The 25508-nt window shown below is 40.7% G+C and overlaps 1 protein-coding gene across 3 annotated transcripts in view; it reads left to right on the top strand.

Moving 5' to 3' along the window:
* The first annotated feature begins 9659 nt into the window (after positions 1–9659).
* HBS1L (HBS1 like translational GTPase) overlaps positions 9660–25508 on the top strand; it is a 127892-nt gene continuing 112043 nt past the window's right edge. Inside the window, exons 1-3 of one of the 3 annotated variants that reach the window (XM_075126758.1) lie at positions 9660–9906; positions 16211–16276; positions 18209–18346. In XM_075126758.1, coding sequence (XP_074982859.1) covers positions 9864–9906; positions 16211–16276; positions 18209–18346 — 247 coding nt within the window. In that variant the 5' untranslated portion in view covers positions 9660–9863. The remainder of the gene's footprint in view (positions 9907–16210; positions 16277–18208; positions 18347–25508) is intronic. The other 2 variants (XM_048844496.2, XM_048844497.2) reach the window with 2 other exon arrangements.

Below are 25508 nucleotides of genomic sequence, written 5' to 3'. Positions count from 1 at the left end.
CTTCTCTCCCTCCCAGGCTGGCGCGCCAAACAGCTGATTGGTGCTGCAAGCCTGGGAGGCAGGAGAAGTCGTGGCATGCTCGGAGAGGAGGCAGAGCAGAGGTGAGCTGGGGCAGGGAGCTGCTGCACGTGGCTCCCCAGGCCGAGGGGAGAGAGGGGGCGGTGGGGAGTTGCCGCAGGGGGGGCTCCCCAGGCCAAGGGGAGGGAGGGGAGCTGCTGCAGGGGGGGGCTCCCTAGGCCGAGGGGAGGAAGGGGAGCTGCCGCAGGGGGGGCTCCCCGGGCCGAGGGGAGGGGGCGGCGGGGTGCTGCCGCAGGGGTGGCTCCCCGGGCCGAGGGGAGGTGGCGGCAGCTGGGAGCTGCCGCAGGGGGGGCTCCCCCGGGCCGAGGGGAGGGGGCGGCGGCGGGGAGCTGCCGCAGGGGGGGCTCCCCGGGCCGAGGGGAGGAGGTGCTGGCAGCTGGGAGCTGCCGCAGAGCAGGGCGGGGGCGGCGCAAGGTGGAAGTTTCGCCTAGGGCTCGAAACCTCCTTGCACGGGCCCTGGCTGTGACCCTTGCCTCTAGAGAGAGAAGGGCTATGTGGAGGGTCACGGTGAGCCTCTGAGGCTAGCGTAATCCTCCAGGAAGCACAGGACTCACTGAGACAAGGTCAGAGCTTTGTCACAGTACTTTCTGCAGTAAGGGTAGCTATGGCCTTATTTGACAAGCTGGGACTTCAACTTAACAGAGGAAGGTTCACTTTGACACCAGTTCAGTGAATAAAGTTTATAAGATCCTACCTAAATGCCACAACAACCAGAGCTTACCTACCAATGGAAAAGTTTTTGACATTTATGAATTTAATTGTGCAGGTTCAGTTGAGCCCACAGACATCAGCCAAAACTTGTCTGCAACTCCTAGGTCAAATGGCAGCTTGCACCTTTGTCACACTGCAGCCCAGGCTGTATCTACACTGCTCCCAGGTATGGGTGAGAACTGTTTACAACCCTAACAAACACAGTCTGAACAAATTATTGTTGATCCCTGAGTTCTAGACTCATTCAATTGGTAGCAAGACCCAGACAAGCTCTGTTGCTGGATTCTCTGTCACTCCACCTCGCCCCAATTCCACCATAGTATCAGATGCATCTCCTGTGGGATGGAGAGCTCATCTATGAACACATACTATTGAAAGCAAATGGACCACCGAAGAGTCCTTTCTCCATATCAGCCTCTTGGAATTCAGAATTGTCAGATATGCCTGCAAGGACTTCCTTCCAATGAGTAAGGGTGAATCCATCAAGATCATGACAGACAACATAACCTGCATGAACTAAAGAAATCATCAAGGAGGAGCACGATCCCCCTCAGTTGGTGCAGAAGCAATAGAACTGGTGCATAGACCACTGGATTTTCATTTTGGCCTGGGATTTACTGGGTCTTCAGAATACCATAGTCAATGGCTGAACAGACACTTCTGCCACAATCATGACTGGGAAATGAATAATCTGATTCTGAAACATATATTCTTTACTTGGGGTTTTCCAGAAATAGACCTCTTTGCCATCATCACCAACAGAAAGTGCCAAAAATTCTGCTCAAGAGGGGATCTAGGCCATCAATTTCTGGCAGACGCCTTCCTCATCTCCTAGTTGAGGACTCTCCTCTATGCTTATCCTCTGACCCATTGCTACTCAGAGTCCTAGACAAAGTCAAGCAGGACAGAGCCAAAGTAATCTTAATTGCACCATCTTGGCCAGGCAAATTTGGTTCCTGTACCTCAGTATTTCCCAGGTGCTGGGTCCTGATCCACCAGTTGGTGGTAGGAAGGTTCTAGATGGGTCGCCACATTCATAGCTGGATTAACCCATCACTGGGTCCTGGCCTAGGTAAACATACATTCATACATTCTCCTGGCCTGGGACGGAGGTGAGGCACTGAAGTGGGCAGTGGTTGGAAGGCAAACCCATCCGATATTCATCCCCACAGTGGTGGCTCCTTTCTTGCCAGGCCCAGCCCTACAGGACAGGAGCCACTGCTGTGGGTTGAGTGCGGGGAGCAGCTCATTCTCAAGCTCCCTCCTCCCCTCTCTGGACCTCCGCTCTGCATTAGGCTGGGATTAGGGTTGTGATGTTGGCATGGAGTGTGCATATATTTAATCCTGGTTCACAGAACAAAGACCAAATGCAAAATGTAGTTGGTATATGTGATATATGTTGATCCTGTTCCTTGTTAAATTTCCAGTGACTCTAACTTTTCTTTGAATACTGAGAATGAGGCAACCAATATACCAGAGGGGTATCATGTCATTACCATAAATTGTAGTCTCAATATTAAGGTTCCAAATCCAGCAAAGTACTTAAGTATCTACTTAGACATCTGCTTTATGTATTTTGCTGGAGCAGGACCTAACTGGGTAGTAGCTACTAAAATTTAAAAGTATGGGGCTATATTCAACCCTGATGAGACCTTGCACTGAAATTACTTCAAGGATGAATTTGCCCAATAGTTCTTATCTCTAATTGTCAACTAAATTATTATTAATGCATAAATCCATTCCTGCTACAGTCGACTCAATTATTAAACACTATACTAGAGAGTACTGTATTGTCCCCTGACTCTCTTACTACCAGCTTTAGTTTGATTGACTATATACAACATCTCAGACTTCAGTATCAGTATCTCCCAATCAAAAAAGTGTGTTGGTTTAAAATCTTGATCTGGCAAGATTGTAAAAAGAGAGTAAACTTAATTCCTGAAAAGTCAGAAAATACCAAGCAAAGAGGAACTTTATTGCTCTTAGAAACTAAGGCCCTATTCACTCTGGGAACAGAACGGTACTAGCCTCAATTGTGTTTAAGCATATTGTAATTGTTGTTAGCAGGTCTCTAGAAACTAACAAATTTATCCAATGAAGTGAGCTGTAGCTCACGAAAGCTTATGCTCAAATAAATTTGTTAGTCTCTAAGGTGCCACAAGTCCTCCTTTTCTTTTTGCGGATAGAGACTAACACAGCTGCTACTCTGAAACAGGTCTCTAGAGTTGCATTTAAATGCTGTTAGCCATGAAGGAAAATATCTGCAGTAATGATCAGCACAGAATACACATGCAACTTGAATTTTGGTGGGAAATTGTTATTTTGTGTATGGTAAGGGAAGGGATGGATGTGTATCCTGTTTCTCTTCTATTGTGTACATATTTTGGGGAGAATAACTTGAATTCTGAAAAAATTTCAGCTTGCACCACAACTTATTATTTGTGCCTTTCTCAATGAATTATTCCTCTGTATACACACATGAGAAAAATGATGCCATTCATGTAAGAATCTAATTCAGCACAGCTGCAATCTACAAAGAAATCAAATACAGCAAATTATAATGTTTAAATTAATGTTGCTTTGCACAGTGTTTATACAATTAATCTAGAGTCAGATATACCTTAATAACTAACACTAGTAGACTTTTAGGAAGGTGGCAATAATTTGGAAGTACAATGTGCAATTGCAGCAGATGAACCTATTAACTACTAGCACCAAAATAAAAAATATGCATTTGTAATGTCTAATTCATTATTTGCTGTTATACATTATGGGAATATGAAAATAGGAAAGATGAATAGATATCTATAATGTAGCGGAAGTACAGCTAGACAAGGCAGTTTTTGTGGCACCCAAAGAATGCTTACATCTCTGTGTTATAAAGACTCCAGAATGCATTAGGAAATTTTGACTAGAACTTTTTTTATTCATGTATCTCCTTTACACTTTGTGGCTAATGTTTTCCCATTATCAAGACCTTGCATATTTTCAGCACCCACCCAGCCACATGGTATTATTATTATTTTTTAAAGGTCTGAGTGACAAGTACATTGATATAAATGAATCATCATTGTGCAGGCATGAAATGTTATCAGATTGGTTTTCAAGTAGATTTATACATTTGAGAAAGTGCATCTGCCATAGAAGATTAGTCTCTGGAAGATAGGACATTTGTTCTAGTAATGGGTGATAGAATTTTACATTTTAGACATGTGAAGCAAATTAGATAGTATATTGACATCTTGGTGAGTAGTTCCTGGTTATCAGATCCAGTGACAAAAACTAAGCTGAAAGGATAGTATTGTGCAAGATTATTGGTGCAGGGCCAAGTTTCCATTCTCTACTGGTTCCACTGCTTTGTGTTCCAAAACTGCAAATTTGGGTCTAGTATCTGGTCTTAATATAAAATTAAGCTAGCTGAACATGAAGAAGGGAAGTAAATAAACCTTAAAAGTGCCTGTGATTCCATGATGAAATGGCAATGTCTGCTGCAGAATTTTTCCAGGGCTACAGTAAAAGAGGGAGCTAGGGGGAACAGAGAAAAAGACACCACATTGAACTCAAGATTCTCCTGTAGCAACCTCAAAGACTTTAGTCGCAGACCAAAGTATAATGTTATCAGTTTGAATGTGGCCATATGCCTCATGGCAATTGTGATGCTCCATGTCACACTTAAAAACAATACAATCAAATACATTATGTACATCATTACATTTTTCAGCCACAAATGCTCCACAATTCCATAGGCTTGATCCTGAGCTCACTTATGCAAAGAAATGTAAGTGGGGAAAAACTTGCATGCAGCAACACACAATCACAATGATGGTTGTTCCAGGCCAGCAACTTTTACTCATATAACAGGTTGTGTATATTCTAGGAACTGCTGATGGTTTTTCTTATGTTTTTCATACACAGAACAAACATATTTTTTACTCTGACAACTTGTATTTAGAATAACAACACAACAAGAAAAACAACAAAGAACAAGAGTAAACTCCCCACAAGACAGCATTGTATGGATTTCCTTGGTAACATGCTGGTTCTGCTCAATTTACCAACAGCAAATTCACAGAAATTGTAAAGTTCAGAACACAGAAAACAAAATCAAAAAAATTACCAGCTAAATACACCCTAGTTTAACAAGCTACTCTCCCAACAAGCAACTATAATTGTATATCCCCCTGCTATGGGGATATGTATGTCAGCAAATTTTTAATGCTAAGTGTTGCGTCAAGAATTTTGGTAGTGAGATGTCTTTATGTGGCTAATATAATCAATGGCTGCATCCAGATGAGGTGGATTTTGTAAAAAGTAATGGAAATTTCTGATCTATCTTCTGTATGCCCTCGTTATTCTATACATTTATCATGTCCTCTCTTCTTCATTTCCTCTATAAGGTAAATCCCAATTTTTTCAATGTCTCTTCATATAAGAGATTTTCCATGCCCCTAATAATTCTTATCATCCATTTCTGAACCTCCTTTATTTCTGTGATATTCTTTTAGGGGTTACGAGAACTGAACACACTGTTCTATGAGAGGGAATACCATTGTTTTACATAATAGCATTACAGTATTTCCATATAATTTTCTGTTTGATTTGTCATGCATCCTAGAATATTGTTTGCTTTTCAGCTGCTGAAGCATATTGAGCAGAGGGCTTCACTGAATGGCCCTATGATGGGGTGTACCAGCCTTGCACTGGACAAGAAGGTGTTAACCCCATATTGTGGGCAGAGGAAGCCATACACCCCCACCACTGCTGGGCATGTTCCAACTGGACCCTCAGTATAAAAGGGAGCAGCCCAGCTCAGTTGGAGCTAGCTGCTGAGGAGGGAGGATGCACACTGCAGGCTCACTTCTAGGAACTGCTGGAGCCCTAGATCACAGAGGCCAAGTGTGCTGAAACCCAGGCAGATACCCGACTACCTGCAGAAGCCCAAGAGGAGATGGAGTCATTGAGAGGTTCTCCAGCTGATGACCCCAGAGGCCCAGGAGACATGTGGACAGCAACACTGGAAAGCAGCATAGGAAGTAACCCAGGGGAACTAGACATTGATCCGGTTGTGGAACTGGAACGAAGGCAGTGTGTTTCAGACAGACCCCCGCTGACCTAGTGGCAAATCCATTTGCTGCTATCAAGGCCCTGGGTTGGGATCTGGTGGAGTAGGGAGGACCGGGGTTCCCCTAGCCCAGATGCCACCCAGTCCTGGTGGCGGCCCACTTCCCCTGTTGGCCACTAGGCCAAACAGCCCTGTTGAGGAGGGCAGCCATATTGACTCTGGCCACGAAGCCCCGCCACGGAGGGGTGCCTTATTGACTCTGGCCATACTTCCCTGAAGTTAAGTGTAGTCATTTGGACTCAGCTGAGGGGCTATAATGCCCCTCCCTAAAGTGTGATGGGGGTAACGGCCCTGCAACAGGCTTACAGTGATGTCCAGGTCTTTTTCCTGGGTTGCTACAGTTAATTTAGGACCTTGTAAGGTGCATAAATAGTAACAGTTATTCCATCCAAATATGCACTACTTCGCATTTGTCAACACTGAATTTCATTTACCATCTTGTTGCCCATTCATATAGTTTAATTAGGTCCCTCTGAAGTTCCTCATAATATTCTCTCGTCTGGACTAACCTAAATAATTTTGTCTTATATGAAACTTTTGTTACTCTGTAGCTCACCCCATTTTCCAGATCATGAATACAACAACACTGATCACAATTTGCAAACTTGTGATGCCCACTGTAAATCTAATACTGTGTTGCAAAATGATTTATTCCCACTCTTTTGTCTCCTAGCCCGTTTCTGAGCTAGATACTGTCCTTTTTAAATAAAGATATACATGTATTAAATGGGTTCAGATCTTTTGAGAAGTTCAGATCATTTATCAGTTAGATACATATTTAGTGACACTGACATTATATTTTAAAACTTAACCCAAAAGTGACACATGACAGTGCAGTAAGCCACCTGGAATTAGTTTTCTCCAAACCATGCCCTGTTTAGTTGTGGTTTTAAAAGGAGTGTTTAAGCACAATCTTTGTACTGAGTGCTTGATACTTAAAGCTTTTTAGACAGTTACAGGGTTGAGTAACCTGGGAATGAGTGGGGACTGTTCTTCCACTACGAGCAGGTAGGAGAAGGTAGCCTGTACAATATTTCTCTGTTCAGAAAACTGAAGGCCTTGTTAGACATTTAAACACAGTCGAGAACTGAGTAATTACTACTGAGTAATCTTGTTGTGAACCTTTTGGGGACTGAGAATTATACAAGATGAGTAGAAAAGAGGTTCTTTTGAAAATTTGTTGTGAGATCCTCAGAAGACATTTTACTTGTCAAAAACAGTAAAAACGAAAACTACACTTTTTTAAAGAAAATAAACACTATCTAGGAGTTTTATCCCATAAGCAGCATAAATTAGTATGAAATCTTTAATTAAATGATAATTTACTTTTTTAAATGTACTATCACAGGAAGCTATCTGACAGATGATTACTGATGGATTATGGATACCTCTAGGTCAACAGTTCAGATCAGCAAATTGATAACCACCAAAAATCATTACTATCTGCTGGCTGTTTGACGGTCTCTGAAAAATACATTGGTGATCTCAATTCAGTTCCCAGTACACAGGTCCTTACATAAGAAATATCACTTCAAGGCAGTCTCAGTGAAGGGTCTAGGGTCTGAATGATCATAGAGAATGAACCTGTTCACCTCAAGAGGAGCTAGCTCCAGGTTAAAGATGTTGGAGGCAGATTGGTAGGATACTGTGTCAGTGCTTGAATTACTGTTATCCTATTGCACATGATCTGTGGCTAGACAGAAGTTTTAATTTATGTCCTTTGCTATTAGTCTTGTACCTTTGGCCTGGTCTACACTAAAAAATTAGGTCAATCCAGCTACGTCGCTCACTGATGTGACAAATCTACACTCCTGAACAATGTAGTTAAGCTGATCTAACCCCCAGTGTAGACGGTGCTAGGTTGATGAAAGAATTCTTCCATTGACTTAGCTACCGCATCTCGGGGAGAACCCCTCCTGTAGGTGTAGGTAGTGTCTACACTGAAGCACTACAGTGGTGCAGCCGCAGCACTGCGGCTGAACCACTGTAGCATTTAAATGGGGGTAAATCCTATCATGAGCATTACATTCACTTTAAAAGAATGCCACTAACTGAGCTTTAAATATAGCTTTAAAAATATGACACTGTCACATGGTTCTTGAACAATTCGTTAGCTGGTCATCATCTCCAAATATTTATATCGGGCTCAGAGTGAACAGTACCTAGGGAAGGCCTATGGCACATTTATTATTATTATTATTTGCATTACAGTGGTGTCCTCATCATGGACTAGGACCCCATTGTGCTGGGTGCTTTCCAAAGAGAACAAAGATGGGGCCATCCTGAGCTCTATTGCAATACAAAAATAATACTTCTCCATGCTATTGTCCTTGGAATGCACTGTTGTTAGGTCTTCTTTTCAAACTATCTGCTAAGTGATAATTACACATTAAACTAAGACATATTGTAAGTTACAGGTTCCTTTTAAAGGTTACATCTGCTTTACCATTAAAATTATTGCTTCAGGGAAGCTTCGTATTATTGGCATGTATGGATTATACTACATAGATTCTTCTGCATTGCAGAGTAGTTATGTTTATATTTTCTAGTGCCATTATTTAAGTTATTCACTTTAAATAAAACTTCCTAAGTCTTGAAAACAGTGTTAGATTTGGTTATCAAATAAAGGATATGTGGTTTTTGTCCCAAAAATTAGGGGTAATAAAAAAAGTGATAAATAAGCCAGTAAAACTGGTACCAAAATTCAAGGAAGTGTGATAAAATGATAAATTGATAAGAGACTGATGAGATTTGTGTTAAAAATATGAACAAGTTTAACAAAAGAGTTATATGAAATAGAAAAGACGCTGTTACTTTAATGTGTTTAATATTTATCACAGATTTTAACATTTGAAAAAACCTAGTCATCGAGAGCAGTGTTTCTCAACCGTTTTGATACCAGGGACTGGCATACTGCCTTCCTGAACTGTGTCAGGGAGATCTCGGGGACTGGCACTGGTCCACGCACCAGTTGTTGAGAAACACTGGTTTAGAGCATTTTGAGATGCATCAGTGAAGGTCCAGACTGAAGTCGTATGTTCTCCAAACCATTCATGATTTTACAGATCCTATCATATCCCCCCTTAGTTGTCTCTTTTCCAAGCTGAGCAGTCCCAGTCCCACACCCAAATTCCCTCCCAGACCCTTAGGCAAGTGCGGTCAGAGGGAGGGGGGCAGGACTTGGACCTGTTCTGGGCACCACCAAAAATTATACAAACCAATTGTAATTATACAAATTATATTTGCGGCTCGGGGCCTGTTGATCTGGGTGTCAGGGCAATTTTGACTGGGCAGTGGCTCAGCTTGGGGAGTTCGGGGGGAGGTGGGGGGCGGTGTACACCGGGAAGAAGGGCAGGGTGCAGTGTGTGTGGAAGGGGCAGTGTGGCTGGTACATGGGATCGGGGATGGCCTGGTCTGTGTGGGGGGGGTAGGCCAGGGACGGGCTAGGTGGGGTACAGCGCAGTCAGGGCCGTGGATGGAGTGACTGGCGCGGGGGGAGGTGCGCAGGGACCGCGACGGGTTCTGAGGGGGCGCGGGTGAGAGGCGCTCTGGGGCGGTTATTCGCAGCGCAGATGGCGTGGGGGGGTGCGCGTGGGGGGTGACGTAATTCGGGTTTGGCAGGGTGTGCACGTGTCGGGGACGGCGGGGCACAGACTGGGCGGTGCTGCCAGGCGGGCTGCGTTGGCCGCAGGGCGGGGTCAGGCTGAACGAGCCGGGGGGAAGTGGGAGGGGGAGCTGACGCGGCTCTGGGCAAGGGAAAACTCGCACTCAGAGCAGCTCCTCCGGCTGGGCAGTTGGCGAGGGAGTGCGCATGCGCATACAAAACGTCCGGGAGGGGGGCTGTTCCGCGCGTGCGCACAGCGATTCGTAGAGGCCAGGCGGAGACCAAGATGGCGGCCTAGGGCTGCGGCCGCCAACGCCACCGAGTGTGAGCGACGTCGCTGCCGCCGCCATGGCCCGGCACAGGAACGTCCGAGGCTATAACTACGACGAAGGTAGTGAGAAGCCTCCGCCTTTCACATCCCCGGTCCCTACCAGTACCCCCCCCCACCCCCCGGCAGGAAGCACCAGCGGCATTAACACGTCTCCCAGGCGGCCTCGCAGGGAGGGAAGGGGGGTGTTGTGTGTACGCCAGACCATGGACGGGGCTAGGCCCCGGGAACAGGAGTGGAGTGTATGGGGAGGTGCTAGGCCCCGGGGGAGTGGGAGGGGGCTATTTTTCCTCTAACTTCCAGGGATTGTTTAGGGAGCGCATTTGACAGCAGTGTGGGTGTGCTCGGTCGAATTCTCTCCCTTGTGGAAACCAGTTCACCCGTTTCCATCGCTGTGTGGGACTTTCGCAGCATGGCACGGGAGAGAGAAATATTTAAAAAGTAAAAACGCATTTTAAAAGCACAGAACTTGGCAGGGGAGGACAGGGCGGGTGTAGTACCTCACAACTTTCGGCTCTGTTTGGAACAGGCTACGTTTCAAGTGGATAGTGTTACCTTAAAACTTACGACAAGCTTATTTTCACCTAACCTGGCTGTGCACTGAGTGTTCAGTGTGTCTCCCGGAACAATTTATGCCATCACAACCACTTGAAACATCAAGGTGGTGTTAGTTGCCTTCCTCTGTGTTTTAAGTTTGGTTGATGTCCCTAATCTCTTGGGGAGGACATGCAGGTCCCTGAAAGGGAATTTGCAGGGCATGTAATAAAGCATTTCGTTTCCAGACAACTTGTCTTAAGATGGGAGTATTTAAGGCTCTGTGTATTTTAAATTTGCCTTCATATAACTATATTCTTACGAACACCTTTGTTAGTGCAGCTTTCTTTGGTATACTATCCCATTTACCTACACTGCAGTTTATATTAGGTGCTCATATACTTGTGTAACTATACCAGTGATTTTAAATAATGATTTGCACTTCTCTTTAATCAGGTTCTGTAGCTCCCTGCTGCAATTCAGGTCTAATTTGTATCTGTTCACTCTCAAACTATATTATGAAAATAAGAGTTTCAGATCATGCAGTCACTAAAATCTTTTCCTTATTTTTCAGTAGAGCAGCTATAGTGTTTCAGCCTCCTCAGTGTAGTTGTTTCACTGGTGTAAAATGAGGTTTGCACTAGTGGCGTTTATAGCTTATTGGAGTAAGCTACACCAATGAAAGTGACACTACATCAATCCAACGCATCTACATTAGGAATGCAAATTAACCTAATGTAGACAAACCTTAAGACTTGCTTGGAGATTTCTCTGCTTGATTGTTTCACCCCTTGGAGATTAACTCAGTTTCACCTAGTCTGTGATGGGGCTAAACCAGTGGTTCTGAAACTTTTGTACTGGTGACCCCTTTCACATAGCAAACCTCTGAGTGCAACCCTCCCCCCCCCTTATAAATTAAAAACACAGTATATTTAACACCATTATAAATGCTGGAGGCAAAGCAGGGTTTGGGGTGGAGGCTGACAGCTTGCAATCCCCCCGTACAATAACCTTGCAACTCCCTGAGGGGTCCTGACCCCCAGTTTGAGAACCCTTGGGCTAAACTCTACAAATGTCCCTACTTTTAAGTGGTTTTCAGTTTTCCTGTTAAACACTTGGGTCCCAATCCTGGAAACACATGGATATCTTTACACATGAGTAATCCTTTTCATTAAGACTACACTACTCACACATCTAAAGTTACTTGCATAAGTGTTTGCTGGATTGCAGTCTTTAATTGCTATATGTGTATAATGAACATCTTATTATGTACATCAGAAACTTGGTCTACAAATTCTGTTGTATCCAAATTTGTTAGTTTTGGGTGTGTGTTTGTATGTATACATGCGTTCACATACGTACATATATACACACCCAGAGACTCATATTATGGGGACATGCTACCTGTAGCATAGTTAGGGTTTTGCTGTGAGTTTACTTTTTGCGTAGATGATGTAATTTTGTATTTTTGTGTAGGTAAATTTAAAAAAATCACTTCTATTGCCGGACTGGCCATATTAAATCTTTTGCATTCCAGTACTGATGATTATTCATCATGGAAATTAGGGACAGGAAAGACCATTTATACATCGAATATGTATATTTACTGTATTTCTGTCTTAAAATTTGCTGCTGGTTCAGTTCCACCGGGAGTAGTCATGGTTGAGTCCTAGTACATATCTGAATGACTCCATGGCTAAATCACAGGAAGGTGTTGGCCCTTTCTCTACACTAGCTTGCCCATCATTGCTGCCTCTGCTGAAGCTGCATTGAATGTGGAAAAATTTTAGGAGAAAACAAAAGAAGAAAATCCATCTTCTTCCCAGTGCAAAATCAAACTACTCTTGTGCTCACTTGATGCAGTATGAGTTCTTGTGGGCAGGCTTTCTTTTTAATAATTCTGATGTTCTTCCTTTACCTTTTTCAAAAATTAGAAATCATAAATACAAAAGGAGAGGGAGCTGTTTTCAAATGGGTAAAAATGAATATAGTAGTAATTGCCCCACTTATTTATGAATAAATCTCGTAATGTCCAAAGAGAAGAGCGATGTTATTTTTTGTTGTAATGCAATTGTGGTTTAAATCATGTATTTATGTAAATTTAAATATACCTGTTGCTGGTTTGGGGATGGGAACTCAAGAATTACCATAAGAGATCAAACCAGTGGTACATCTGTCTAGTTGGAGTCCGGTGGCACCTTGAAGACTAACAAATTTATTTGGGCATAAGCTCTCGTGGGTAAAAAACCCACTTCTTCAGATGCATGGAGTGAAAATTACAGGTACAGGCATAAATATACTAGCACATGAAGAGAAGGGAGTTATCTTACAAATGGAGAACCAGTGATGACTAGGCCAGTTCAGTTATGGTGGATGTGATCCACTCCCAATAACTGATGAGGCGGTATCAATACCAAGAGAGGGAAAATTGCCTGTATCTGTAATTTTCATTTTCCTTCTCTTGGTATGGACACCTCCTCATCAATTGTTGGGATGGACCACATCCACTGTGACTGAATTGGCCTAGTCAACACTCGTTCTCCACTTGTAAGGTAACTCCCTTCTCTTCATATGCCAGTATATTTATGCCTGTATCTAGTCTTTTTTTCCCTATCAAGTTACAGTTAATTTAGGACCCAGTAAGGAGTGTGAGTGATTCAAATTATTATTTGCAATGTGTGTTACCTTGCATTTGTCAACACTGGAATTGCACTTATCAGTGTGTATTTGTTCATTTTGTTTGAATTTCATCATGATTTGCTCTCCTCGTGGCTAATTCAGTAATTTTGTTTCATCTGCAAAATTTCCCACATCACTGCTCAGCCCCCTTTCCAGATTAATAGGAAATATATTAATAAACACCAGTCCTAGTGTGGAACCATGGGACACTTCACTGTTAGTTTCTGACCATGTTGAAAAATGATCTCCCCCCGCCCCCATTAACCAGTTTCCAATCCGTGGCAGTACTTTACTTTTCACCCTATGGCTGCTATTTAGTTTCCTTAGCAACTGCTTGTGAGGAACTTTGTCAAATGGTTAATGAAAGTCCAAATAATTATGACAGCCTGTTCTCCATTATTCACTGGCTTATTGACATATCCAAAGAATTCTAATAGAGGTATGATTATTCTTTACAGAACCTGATTTGTCCATGTCACATCAAGTAGTCAGAGCAATAAGCCTTTAATTCCCCAGATCGATGTGAGTGCCTTTTGTAGGGAAGGGTACAACATTTGCTTTGGTGTAGAAGCTGTTATTAAGGAGTGTGCATAGTTTTGTTAGCATGCAAGCTACTTCATTCTTCATGACTTTTTAAAACAAATTATATATATTTTAAACTGTTGAGTGTGTACTAGTGTTTTTTAAACAATATTTTAGTATATATTTTATTCTTTATGTTCACTATGTATCTGTAAATACTAAGCCTTGAAAATAAGTTTCTTTTCCGTATTATTGGTATCATTTGCTTCCTTTTAATGAGCTTTGAGAGCCATATCCTGATCTGAATAAACATAGACATATTTATTAGAAATAATTAATATTATCTTTACATAGCTTTACATGTCCATACAGCTGCTCTGTTAATCTTCTCAGTACTCTTATAGTATTTTCCTATTTTATAGATGGAGAAGTGAGGCAAGAGATGGAACAGTCATTGAAAGAGCCAGGATATTGTGGCTCTCAATCTTATGCTCCTTCCTTCAAAATAGATCATGCTTCTTCCCAAGGAGGCCAAAGAGTTTATTCAACTGAGGATATGGTTATTACTTAATGACATTGTAATTCATATTTAAAAGGAAATAGAAGGAAAATCTACAAAAAACATGAGCAATCACATTGCTAGAAGGACACTTACTCGGTGCTAAATGTTTTCCATTCCTTCTCTAAAAGTCAGCAAAGTTCTTATTCTTGGAATAACTAATATAAGGAGACGATAAATTTAAAAAAATGCAGAACTGATAGTGATTTTTTTTTAAATGAGAGTGGGAGAAGGAGAGAGACACAGAAATATAGGGGAGAAGTTGTAGAACAGACCACAGTGTAAAGAGAAAAAAGAGAGAAAATATGTAAATGGATGGAGAGAGTAAAAAGGATATGAGGGAACATCACACTTAACATATTAGAAAGAGAACAATCTACAAGAGAAAAGAAAAAGTGTAGTGAAGGTAGGAAAGAGAAACAAAGTATAACATTAATACAGGAAAGAGAGTAAACTACAATTGCTAAAGTTTCCCAAAATAGGAAGTTGATAGTGCCATAGTTACTTTTTTTTTTTGTTTTAATGTTTTAATATGCAAGGTTGTGAATAGCTGGGGGATGGCAACACTGGTGTTCTTCACCTTGCTAGAAAATATCGGGGAAATCTTTCAAACCCTGCAGGTTAGACCAATCAATTTGTTGAGTGCAGAGAAATTCCTGGTTGGGAAAATGTATATTATATTTCAATAATGGTACAGGATCCTTGCTTTTTGGCTGAAATAATTGCATTTAGTATAATTTTCTGTTATAGACTCATAGACATTAAGGTCAGAAGGGACCATTATGATCATCGAGTCTGACTTCCTGCACAATGCAGGCCACAGAATCTCACCCACCCTCTCCTGCAATAAACCTCTCACCTATGTCTGAGCTATTGAAGTCCTCAGATCATGGTTTAAAGACTTCAAGGTGCAGAGAATCCTCCAGCAAGTGACCCATGCCCCAAGCTACAGAGGAAGGCGAAACCCCCCCCAAGGGCTTCTTCCAATCTGCCCTGGAGGAAAATTTCTTCCCGACTCCAAGTATGGCGATCAGCTAAACCCTGAGCTAAACACCAGCCAGATACCCAGGAAAGAATTCTCTGTAGGAACTCAGATCCCACCCCATCTAACATCCCATCGCAGGCCATTGGGCCTGTTTACCTTGAATAAAGATCAATTAATTGGCAAAATCATGTTACCCATCATACCATCTCCTCCATAAACTTATCGAGTTTAATCTTGAAGCCAGATAGGTCTTTTGCCCCTACTGCTTCTCTTGGAAGGCTATTCCAGAACTTCGCTCCTCTGATGGTTAGAAACCTTCGTTTAATTTCAAGTCTAAACTTCCTGATGGCCAGTTTATATCCATTTGTTCTTGTGTCCACACTGGTACCGAGCTTAAATAATTCCTCTCCCTCTCTGGTATGTATCCCTCTGATATATTTATAGAGAGCAATCATATCTCCCCTCAACTTTCTTTTGGTTAGGCTAAACAAGCCAAGCTCCTTGAGTTTCCTTTCATAAGACAAGTTTTCCATTCCTCAGATCATCCTAGTAGCCCTTCTCTATTATGTACTATGTTATATAATATATTACAGTAATAGAAGTACAGTTGTAGTTACATTTTCTTTTGTGTAAGTGTGTTCTATTGTAGTATCTTATACTAAACCATCCTGCGTGTCTGAATGCTCAGTGCACGTGAAAGTACTTTAGGTATGTGGTTTTATAAATTTATCCTTGAAGTTAAATATTCTAGTAGGAAATAGGCTGATTATACAGACAGTCCCATGATTTGCTTAGGTTCCATGTTAGAGGGGTGCAGAAAAGAATTAGAAGGTTCTTGAATTTTTTTCACTGTCCTATACATAGCCTATTGAATATTAACAATACATGTATTACTGTTCTTACTTATAGCTGATTAAAAGACACTTTTTATTGATGAACCTTAGAAATACTGAAGTGGAATAATTATTGTGTAATTGGGGAGAGGGTTTTTAAAAATATTTAAGAAATTGCTTTTAAACACTCCGTACTTGTTAAATATTTAAAAATAAATTATATACAGATTAATTCTTACTGTTTCTGCCTCTTAGATTTTGAAGATGATGATCTTTATGGCCAATCAGTAGAGGATGATTGTTGTATTTCCCCTTCAACAGGTTAGTTCAATGTTTGTCTATGCAAGTCTCATTTGGAGAAATTTGAACAAATATAGATGATAAAAAATTATACAGAATATTGGGACTTTCTGATGGGTAAAAGAACTGAGAAGTCAACGAAGGCAAGGCTGGCTGAGTAGTGCTATATTTGGAATGTGATTGGAGCAGCAGTTGCAAAAACATACATTTATTTCCAGAACAAAGCTATTTGGACCAGATTTTTAAAAGTAGTTAAGTGCATTACTGCTATTGAAATCAGTTGGAATTAGGGTCCTAGGCACTTCTGAAAATCCCACTAGACACACATCTTCTTGTTTAGGCAACTAAATACCTTTAAAAATATAGTCATTTGTCAGTCTGGTTACTCTTTATTCTATAGTAAGCAGTTGCAGACATAGGTATGTATTTACAATATTTTTGGTCATGTTCCCCTATTTAAAATTAAATTGCTTCGTGTTCATTTTTAAACTTTGCTGATGGGTTTTTTTTTGTCCTTTTTGTAAGGAGTGAGGAGGTTCTCTCACCTTGTAAACAAACAAACAAACAAATGAAAAGACACTCTAGATGTATTCTCTTTTTAAACAAGTGGGTTGCATAGCTGTGCTGAGGCTTGTGTGCACCTGATTCCCTACAAAATCTTTCAACAGTAAGGTTTTATTTAAAAAGTGCCTAATGCTGGTTACATCTAGAAAGATAGCTTTGCAAGATAGCAGCAACTAAGATGATTGAATATAAACTATTGGGTGATGTGCATTTAAGAAACATTTGCTAAGACTATAACTTCTTAAAAGATGAGATTATCAAATTTGTATTTGTTCACAATAAAAGTTGGCATTTTGCGAATATTACATTATGGTGTATGGGACCACTTGGTCAAATAATGAATAGCTGTGTTCTTTGACCATGTCTGTATGGTGTGTGTTTTTGCTACTCGTGATCATTTGTAGAAATTATTATTATTTATTATTACAGCAAAGTTTGAGGAGTCACTGAACTCTTGTTTTTGCATGGAAGCTAGAATATTTGTGTGTGGACAAGGCTTGCTTTTCTCATTTGAAAAGCTTTAGCCATCCAGGGACAAAGTAGAAACAAAACCAAATGTTTCAAGAAATCTGCTCACACACCATAAATAAAATATAGCAAATAGTTGTAGTGAATGTTCACAGACGACTCCTAGTCTGAAATTTCTTTACATAAACTTTGAAAATTATGAATAATGACTAGGGCCAGGATTCAGCAAAGCATTTAAGCATATGATTTAGGTGCTTCGCTTATTAGGGGTGGGATTTATGCATGTGTTTAAATTTTAAACATATGCTAAAGTACTTTGAATCATGGCCTGTTTTTGTAAAAATTAAAGGTCAAGAACAGAAAAATGGGCTGAATTAATTGAATAAACTTTGTTATGAATAGATAGAAACTAGTAAAAGCTACTTTAACCCTACACCACACTGGACTTTAAAACAAACTAATTATGGCTAATGTGCTTTTTTAAAAGCTGAAATAGTGCAAAGGTTTTTGAGATTTGGGGTCATAAAGTTATAAGTTGAGTCCTAAGTAAAAATACTTGAGAACTCTTGGTCTAAAATTTTTTTTTGCCTTTGAAAGTCTTCATAAACTTGATATTTTTGTTACAGAATACTGAACTGGGTAGAATTGTGCGTTATATTAAAAGGTACATGGATATTGTCTTCTCCATAGGGTCTCTCCTCTTTTGGTGGAAGGGGGCCATCCGCAGTATTTAAGTATGGACTTTCCTTTGCCCAGTGCAGTCCTCGAGGCTAATAATTACAAAATGAGATTCTTTTTTCCAGATTAATTAATGCAGGCTACCATCAGTATGTATTTTCTTTAGCTAGCTTTTGTATTCAAACAATGGGATACTTGTTTGAAGGGAAACTATTCTTAATGTTCTGCTCCTGGTTGTTGTAGCTGCTCAGTTTATTTACTCAAGACGTGACAAACCCTCAGCATTTGCTGAGCGATTAGAAGAAGAGTATGGCTATGAAGATGTGCAAGAACCTGCCAAGAATATTACATCCAATCATCAGCTAACTGGAGTTGATCAAGGTAATTGTTAAGAACAGTTAATCAATTCAGTCATGTTTTCATTCTTCTGTGATTTAAAGCCCTTTGTTGAAATCCTCTTATATTGAATTATCTTTTATTGCTAACCGACTTTTATTACTAACTGACTTTCTCAAACTGCCCACCATTTTGGGGCCAAATAGTAGAACACCCATAAATTCTAAGGAATGGTCATATCTAATAATACATTCAAAAATAATCTCTAGAAGGCTTCAATTTCTAGCTTTTGAATCTTATGTCTTTCTCCGCTAGATTAAAGAGTCCTTTAGTGTACCCAGTATTTTGTCCTTGTGAAGGTACTTTATATATTATAATCAAGTCACCGCTACTTCTTTTTTGTGGACACCAGAACTGGGTACAATATTCCAGTATTGGTTTCACAAATGTCATACAGAGGTAAAATTGCCTCCCCACTCTTTCTTACAACTTCCCTGTTTATCCAAGGATTGCATTGGTCCTTCTAGCCACAGCTTTGCACTGGAAACTCCTGTTGAATTGCTTGGCCACTATGACTCTTAAATCCTTTTGAGAGTTATAGCTTTCTAGAATACAGACACCTCACCCATTCTTTAGATATGGCCTGAATTCCTTGTTTCCTGACCGTATAACTTTCATTTTGCTGTATTAAAATGCATTTTGTTTGAATGGCTCCAGTTTACCAAGAGATACAGATCTCTCTCTGTGACTGCCTTGTCCTGGTCATTATTTACTACTCTGCCAATCTTTGTGGTCACAGGCAAGTTTTGTCAGTAGTGTTTTTATATTTACTTCCAGGTCACTGATGAAAATATGGACTAAAGTCTCGTACCGATTCCTCTGGACCCCCTTTAGAAATATTCCCATTCAATGATAATTCCCTGTTGTAAACTTTGTGAGATCTGTCAGCCAGTTTTTAATCCATTTTGTGTGTGCTTTACTGATATTATATAGTGCTAATTTTTTAATTGGAAGGTTGTGTGGTATGAAGTTAAACGTCATACAAAAGTGTAAGTATATTACATCTGTCTTCAGAGTTACCTTTATCAACCAAACTTGTAATTTCATCAAAGAATGAAATCAGATTTTTTGACCTTTTTTCTTTTATGCCATGTTTACTGGCATTAGCTATATTTCTATCCTTTAATTCGTTATTAATTGAATCTTGTATCAGCTTTTCATTACTTTGGCTGGGATTTATGTCAGTCTAATAGGGCCATTGTCCAGGTTATCTCACTTGCCCTTTTTTTTGAATAATGGCACTACATTAGTACTCTTCAAGTCTTTTGGAATTTATTCGGTATTACAAGATACATTAAAAATTAACATCGGCAGGCCAGTGGTCTTCCGAGCCAACTCTTTTGGACTTTTGGGTGCAAGTTATCTGGGCCTCCTGATTTAAATATGTTTATCCTTGGTAAATGAGGTTTCGTGTCCTCCTTGGTTACTAAGGGACTGGAAGGTACTTCATCATCCTCATGTGTTATGAATTCATTATCCTGTTTTCTTTTCAAATGCAGACCAGAAAGATTAATTGAATGCCCTGCTTTGTCTGCATCCTGATTAAGAATTTTGCCATCTCCATCAAGTAATGGACTTATTCCATTATTAGGATTACTTACATTGCTTACATACTTAAAATAAAACAAAACAAAAAATAAAACCTTCACCTTTTTATTGTCCGTAGTTCTGCCAACCATATATTTTTCCCTGTTGCCTTCAGCTTCCCTTATCAATTTTCAGCACTTTTAACTTCTAATTTTTATCGATTGCTATCTATTTTTCATGTGTTATAAATTGCTTTTTCATTTCCAATTACTGCCTGCACTTGGGCACTAAACCAGGATAGGTTTTAGCCACAGTTGTCCTCTCTTTTGATAGTAGAATTGTAACTTTTTGGTCATCTAATAAACTCTTCTTAAAGAACTCACAATTTTCATTGACATTTTTCTTTCTGAATTTTCCTCCCAACCAATTTTGTTCATAATTGTTCTCAGCATTGGGAACTTAGCACTTTTGAAGTACCAAGTATATATCTTACTGGTTGGAACCATCCTCTTTTTGCCCGTAATATAATCAGGTCATGATAAGTGATCACTAGTCAACCACAAACTCTGAGTCCAGTGATTAATTCAGCTTTATTCACCATAATGAGGTCCAAAATAGTTCTTATATGGGTGCAATACTTTTTGTGTTAGAAAACCATCTTAAATAAGTTTGAGAAATTTTAATGATATTTTATTACTATCTGCATGAGACTTCCAGCATATATTTCCCAAATTGAATTTCCTATAAGAGTTTTTCTTTCCACACGTTTCAGAGGAGGAGTTAAAGGAGTAATTCATCCTGTTCTCTGGTTTGATTTGGTGATCTGTGAAAGACCCCCACCATTGTTAAATTAGCCACATTGATTATACTACATGTATCATTGTTAGTTTTCTTGTTAAATATGTAGTTTGTTAAATGTATACCATAAAATAGTCAGCATGTAGAACCTTTCCAAGTTAACTTTACTCTGAATACTGTATCATCATTTATGAAAGCCTCTGTACATTTCCATTTAAGGGGAACAATGCGCTGGTTGCACAAACCCTGTGGAAAACTGACTCTGACGTAGCATGAGTGATGCCATTTGGCACTTGTATAAGAGACTGTATGAGTGAGCACGGTTGATTGTCACTTGATCACATTTATAATGTGCAAGCTGAATAAAGGCCAGACCAGTAATATATGTATTTGGTGCTTTAATAGGGCAAATTTCACAAAGCTGAAAACAATTTTGAGGCAAGTCAGCTAGCTGGAAGAATTTAATCAGAAAAATGTGAATGAGAACTGGGAATCATTTAAGAACACTTTACTAGATGCCCCAAAAGCCACAATAGAGGAAGAAGGTTGTACTGGTTTAAAAACTGACCTTGTTTAGAGGGGAAGTGAAGGGAGCTATACATTTTTTAAAGATTATTTTATATATATATATATATATAAAGAGGAAGTTAGTTAGAAATTGTAGAATAATGATAAGGGAAGCTAAGGGACACATGGAGAAATTTTTGGTCAGCAGAGTTAAGGACATTAAGAGTTTTTTTTAAAAAAAAAGTTAGGAACAAAAAGACTCCTCACGATGGTATTGATCCATTATTAGATGGTAATGGTAGAATTATCAATAATAATGCAGTAAAGGCAGAAGTGTTCAATAAATATTTCTGTTCTGTATGCGGGGAGGGGGAGATATAGTCTCACATATGGCGATAACATTCTTTCCATTCCACTAGTATCTCAGGAGGATGTTAAACAAAAGCTAAATTTAGACATGTTTAAATCGGAAAGGCCAGATAACTTGTACCCAAGAGTTCCAAAAGAGCTGGCTGAGAAGTTCACTGGACCGTTAAGGTTGCTTTTCAGTAAGTTTTGGAACAGTAGGGAAGTTCCAGAAGACTGGAAGTCCTCTAATGTTGTCCCAATATTTAAAAACGGTAAATGGGATGACCTGGGTAATTTATAGGCCTGGCAGCCTGACACCAGTCCTAGGCAAGATAATGGAGTGACTGATATGGGACTTGATTAATAAAGAATTAAACGAGGGTAATGTAATTAATGCAGTCAGCATGGGTTTATGGAAAATAGATCCTGTCAAACTAACTTGATACCTTTTTTGGATGAGATAAGTTTGGTTGATAAAGGTAACAGTGTTAGTGTAATATATTTAGACTTCTGTAAGGTGATTGACTTGGTATCACACAACATTTTGATTTAAAAAAATCAGAACGATATAAAATTAATGTTTGTTGTTTGCCATGTTGTTGTAGCCATATTGGTCCCAGGATATGAAATCTACAGCGTGGATGAGGTGATATCTCTTGTTGGGCCAATTGTCTGAATTAGACCCGAAGAAGAGCTCTGTGGAGCTCAAAAGCTTGCCTCTTTAATGAACAGAAGTTGGTCCAATAAAAGATATTACCTCACCCACCTTGTGTCTCTTACAAAATTAAAGTCTTGTACTTTAAATGGTTTAAAAACTGGCAAACTGTTAGGTCTCAAAATGTAATTGTCATCAAGCATGTGTGTCTCCAGCATCAGTTCTTGGTCCTGAGCTAATTAACATTTATATCCATGACCTGGTAGAAAACCTGTCAGCATCACTGATAAGATTTGCAGATGACACACAAATTGGGGGAGTGGTAAGTGATGAAGAGGACATGTCAATGGTTAAGAGTGATCTGGATCGCTTGGATAACTGGGTGCAGGAAAACAAAATGTTTTAATATGGCTAAATGTATACAAATAGGAACAAGAATGTAGGTCATATTACAGAATGGGGGACTCTATCCTGGGAAGTAGTGATTATGAAAAAGATTTGGAAGTCATAGTGCATAGTCAGCTGAACATGAGCTCCCATGTGGGGGTGCTGTGCCAAAAGAACTTATGTGATTCTTGGATGCATAAAGGGGAACCTCGAGTAGGGGTAAACAGGTTTTATCTCCCCTATATTTGGCACTAGAGTGGCTGCATCTGGAACACTGTGTCCTGTTTTGATGTCCACAATTCAGGAAGGAGGTGGTAAATTGGAGAAGGCTCAAAGAAGAGCCATGAGAATGATTAAAGGATTGGAGAACCTGCCTTATAGTGATAGACTCAAATAACTCAATTATTTAGCTTAACAAAGAGAGAAGGTTAAGGGATGACTTGATTAGTCTGTAAGTATTTACATGGGGAGCAAATATTTAATAATGGGCTCTTCAGTCTAGTAGGATCGGTATAATGATGTAAGGCTGGAAGTTGAAGCTAAATAAATTCAGACTGGAAATAAGGCTCATCAGTGACCCTAATTAACCACTGGAACAGTTTACCAACTGTTGTGGTGGATTCTCCATCACTGACAATTTTTAAATATATGCTCGAGGAATTATTTTGGGGAGGTTTTGTGAACTGTGTTATACTGGAGTTCAGGCTAGATGATCACAATGATCCCTTTGGTCTTGTAATCTTTGACAGCATCAGTTTCTTTACTGTTGTGGTGGAGAGTATACAGAAACCCTTGCTGTGTCCATGCCCGCACCTTCAGACCCTTACTTAGCACGTCTTCTCAGCTTTATATACATGGGTGTGGGTGTGTTTATAGTTAGTAGTGGATTTTTGGTAGTTTTGAGAGAGTTTTCGGCTTTTTTTGTGTAACTTGCACGACTTTACATAAAAATATAAGCATGGCTATACTTGATTAGACCAGTGGTCCATCTGTTCCAGGATCATGTCTTCCAACAGTGGCTGGTGCCAGAAACTTCAGAGAGAGTGAACAGAACAGGGTATTTATTGTGTGATCCATCCCCTGTTGTCCAGTCCCTGCTTCCAGCAGTCATAATTTTAAGGACTTTGAGTGTAGGGGTTGAGTTGCTGATCATCTTGGCTAATAGCCATTGATGGATCCATGAACTTTTCTGATTCTTTCTTTTTTGAACCCAGTTATACTTTTGTCCTTTACAGTATCCCCTGGCAGTGAATTCCACAGGTTGCCTGTGCATTGTCTGAAGAAGTCCTTCTTTATGTTACTTTGCTGCCTATTGATTTCATTGTGTATCCCCTCATCCCTGTGTTATGTGAAGGGGTAAATAGCACTTCCTTATTCACTTTCTCCACACATGATTTTATAGACCTCTATCATACTCCCCCCTCAGTTGTCTCTTTGAAACCTCAGTGGTCCTACACCTGGTCTCCCAAAGGGTTTGTGATATCCCTCAATTTTGGGGGAAAATCTGATGTGCATGCATGGTGTCTCATCTGCCTGAGAGGGCCCGCTCTGTAGTAACGTTGGTTTGCAAGGCTCTCTAAACTCAAGCTTGTTTGGACAGACAACTCTGACTCTATGGGTAGGTCTACACTATGAAATCAGGTCGAATTTATAGAAGTCAGTTTTTTAGAAGTCGGTTTTATATATTCGAGTGTGTGTGTCCCCACAGAAAATGCTCTAAGTGCATTAAGTGCATTAACTCGGCGGAGTGCTTCCACAGTACCGAGGCTAGCGTCGACTTCCGGAGTGTTGCACTGTGGGTGGCTATCCCACAGTTCCCGCAGTCTCCGCTGCCCATTGGAATTCTGGGTTGAGATCCCAATGCCTGATGGGGCTAAAATATTGTCGCGGGTGGTTCTGGGTACATATGGTCAGGCCCCCGTTCCCTCCCTCCCTCCGTGAAAGCAAGGGCAGACAATCGTTTCGCGCATTTTTTCCTGAGTTACCTGTGCAGACGCCATACCACGGCAAGCATGGAGCCTGCTCAGGTAACCATCACCCTATGTCTCCCGGGTGCTGGCAGACATGGTACTGCATTGCTACACAGTAGCAGCAACCCATTGCCTTGTGGCAGCAGAAGGTACAGTAAGACTAGTAGCCGTCCTCGTCATGTCCGAGGTGCTCCTGGCCATGTCGGCCAGGAGCGCCTGGGCAGACATGGGCGCAGGGACTAAATTTGGAGTGACTCGACCAGGTCATTCTCTTTAGTCCTGCATTCAGTCCTACTGAACCGTCTTATGGTGAGCAGGCAGGTGATAGGGAATGCTAGCAGTCCTATTGCATCATCTTCTGCCGGGCAGCCATGAGATGTGGATGGCATGCAGTCCTTCTGCACCGTTTGTTGCCAGCCAAAGATGTAAAAGATAGATGGAGTGGATCAAAACAAGAAATAGACCAGATTTGTTTTGTACTCATTTGCTTCCGCCCCTCCCCCGTCTAGGGGACTCATTCCTCTAGGTCACGCTGCAGTCACTCACAGAGAAGGTGCAGCAAGGTAAATCTAGCCATGTATCAATCAGAGGCCTGACTAACCTCCTTGTTCCAATAAGAACAATAACTTAGGTGCACGATTTCTTATTGGAACCCTCCGTGAAGTCCTGCCTGAAATACTCCTTGATGTAAAGCCACCCCCTTTGTTGATTTTAGCTCCCTGAAGCCAACCCTGTAAGCCATGTTGTCAGTCGCCCCTCCCTCCGTCAGAGCAACGGCAGACAATCGTTCCGCGCCTTTTTTCTGTGCGGACGCCATACCAAGGCAAGCATGGAGGCCGCTCAGCTCACTTTGGCAATTAGGAGCACATTAAACACCACACGCATTATCCAGCAGTATATGCAGCACCAGAACCTGGCAGAGCGATATCGGGCGAGGAGGCGACGTCAGCGCGGT

This window comes from Caretta caretta, chromosome 3 (genome assembly GCF_965140235.1).
Source record: "Caretta caretta isolate rCarCar2 chromosome 3, rCarCar1.hap1, whole genome shotgun sequence".
In the NCBI taxonomy this organism is placed as follows: domain Eukaryota; kingdom Metazoa; phylum Chordata; order Testudines; family Cheloniidae; genus Caretta; species Caretta caretta.
This window is presented reverse-complemented; position numbering and strand designations above follow the sequence as displayed.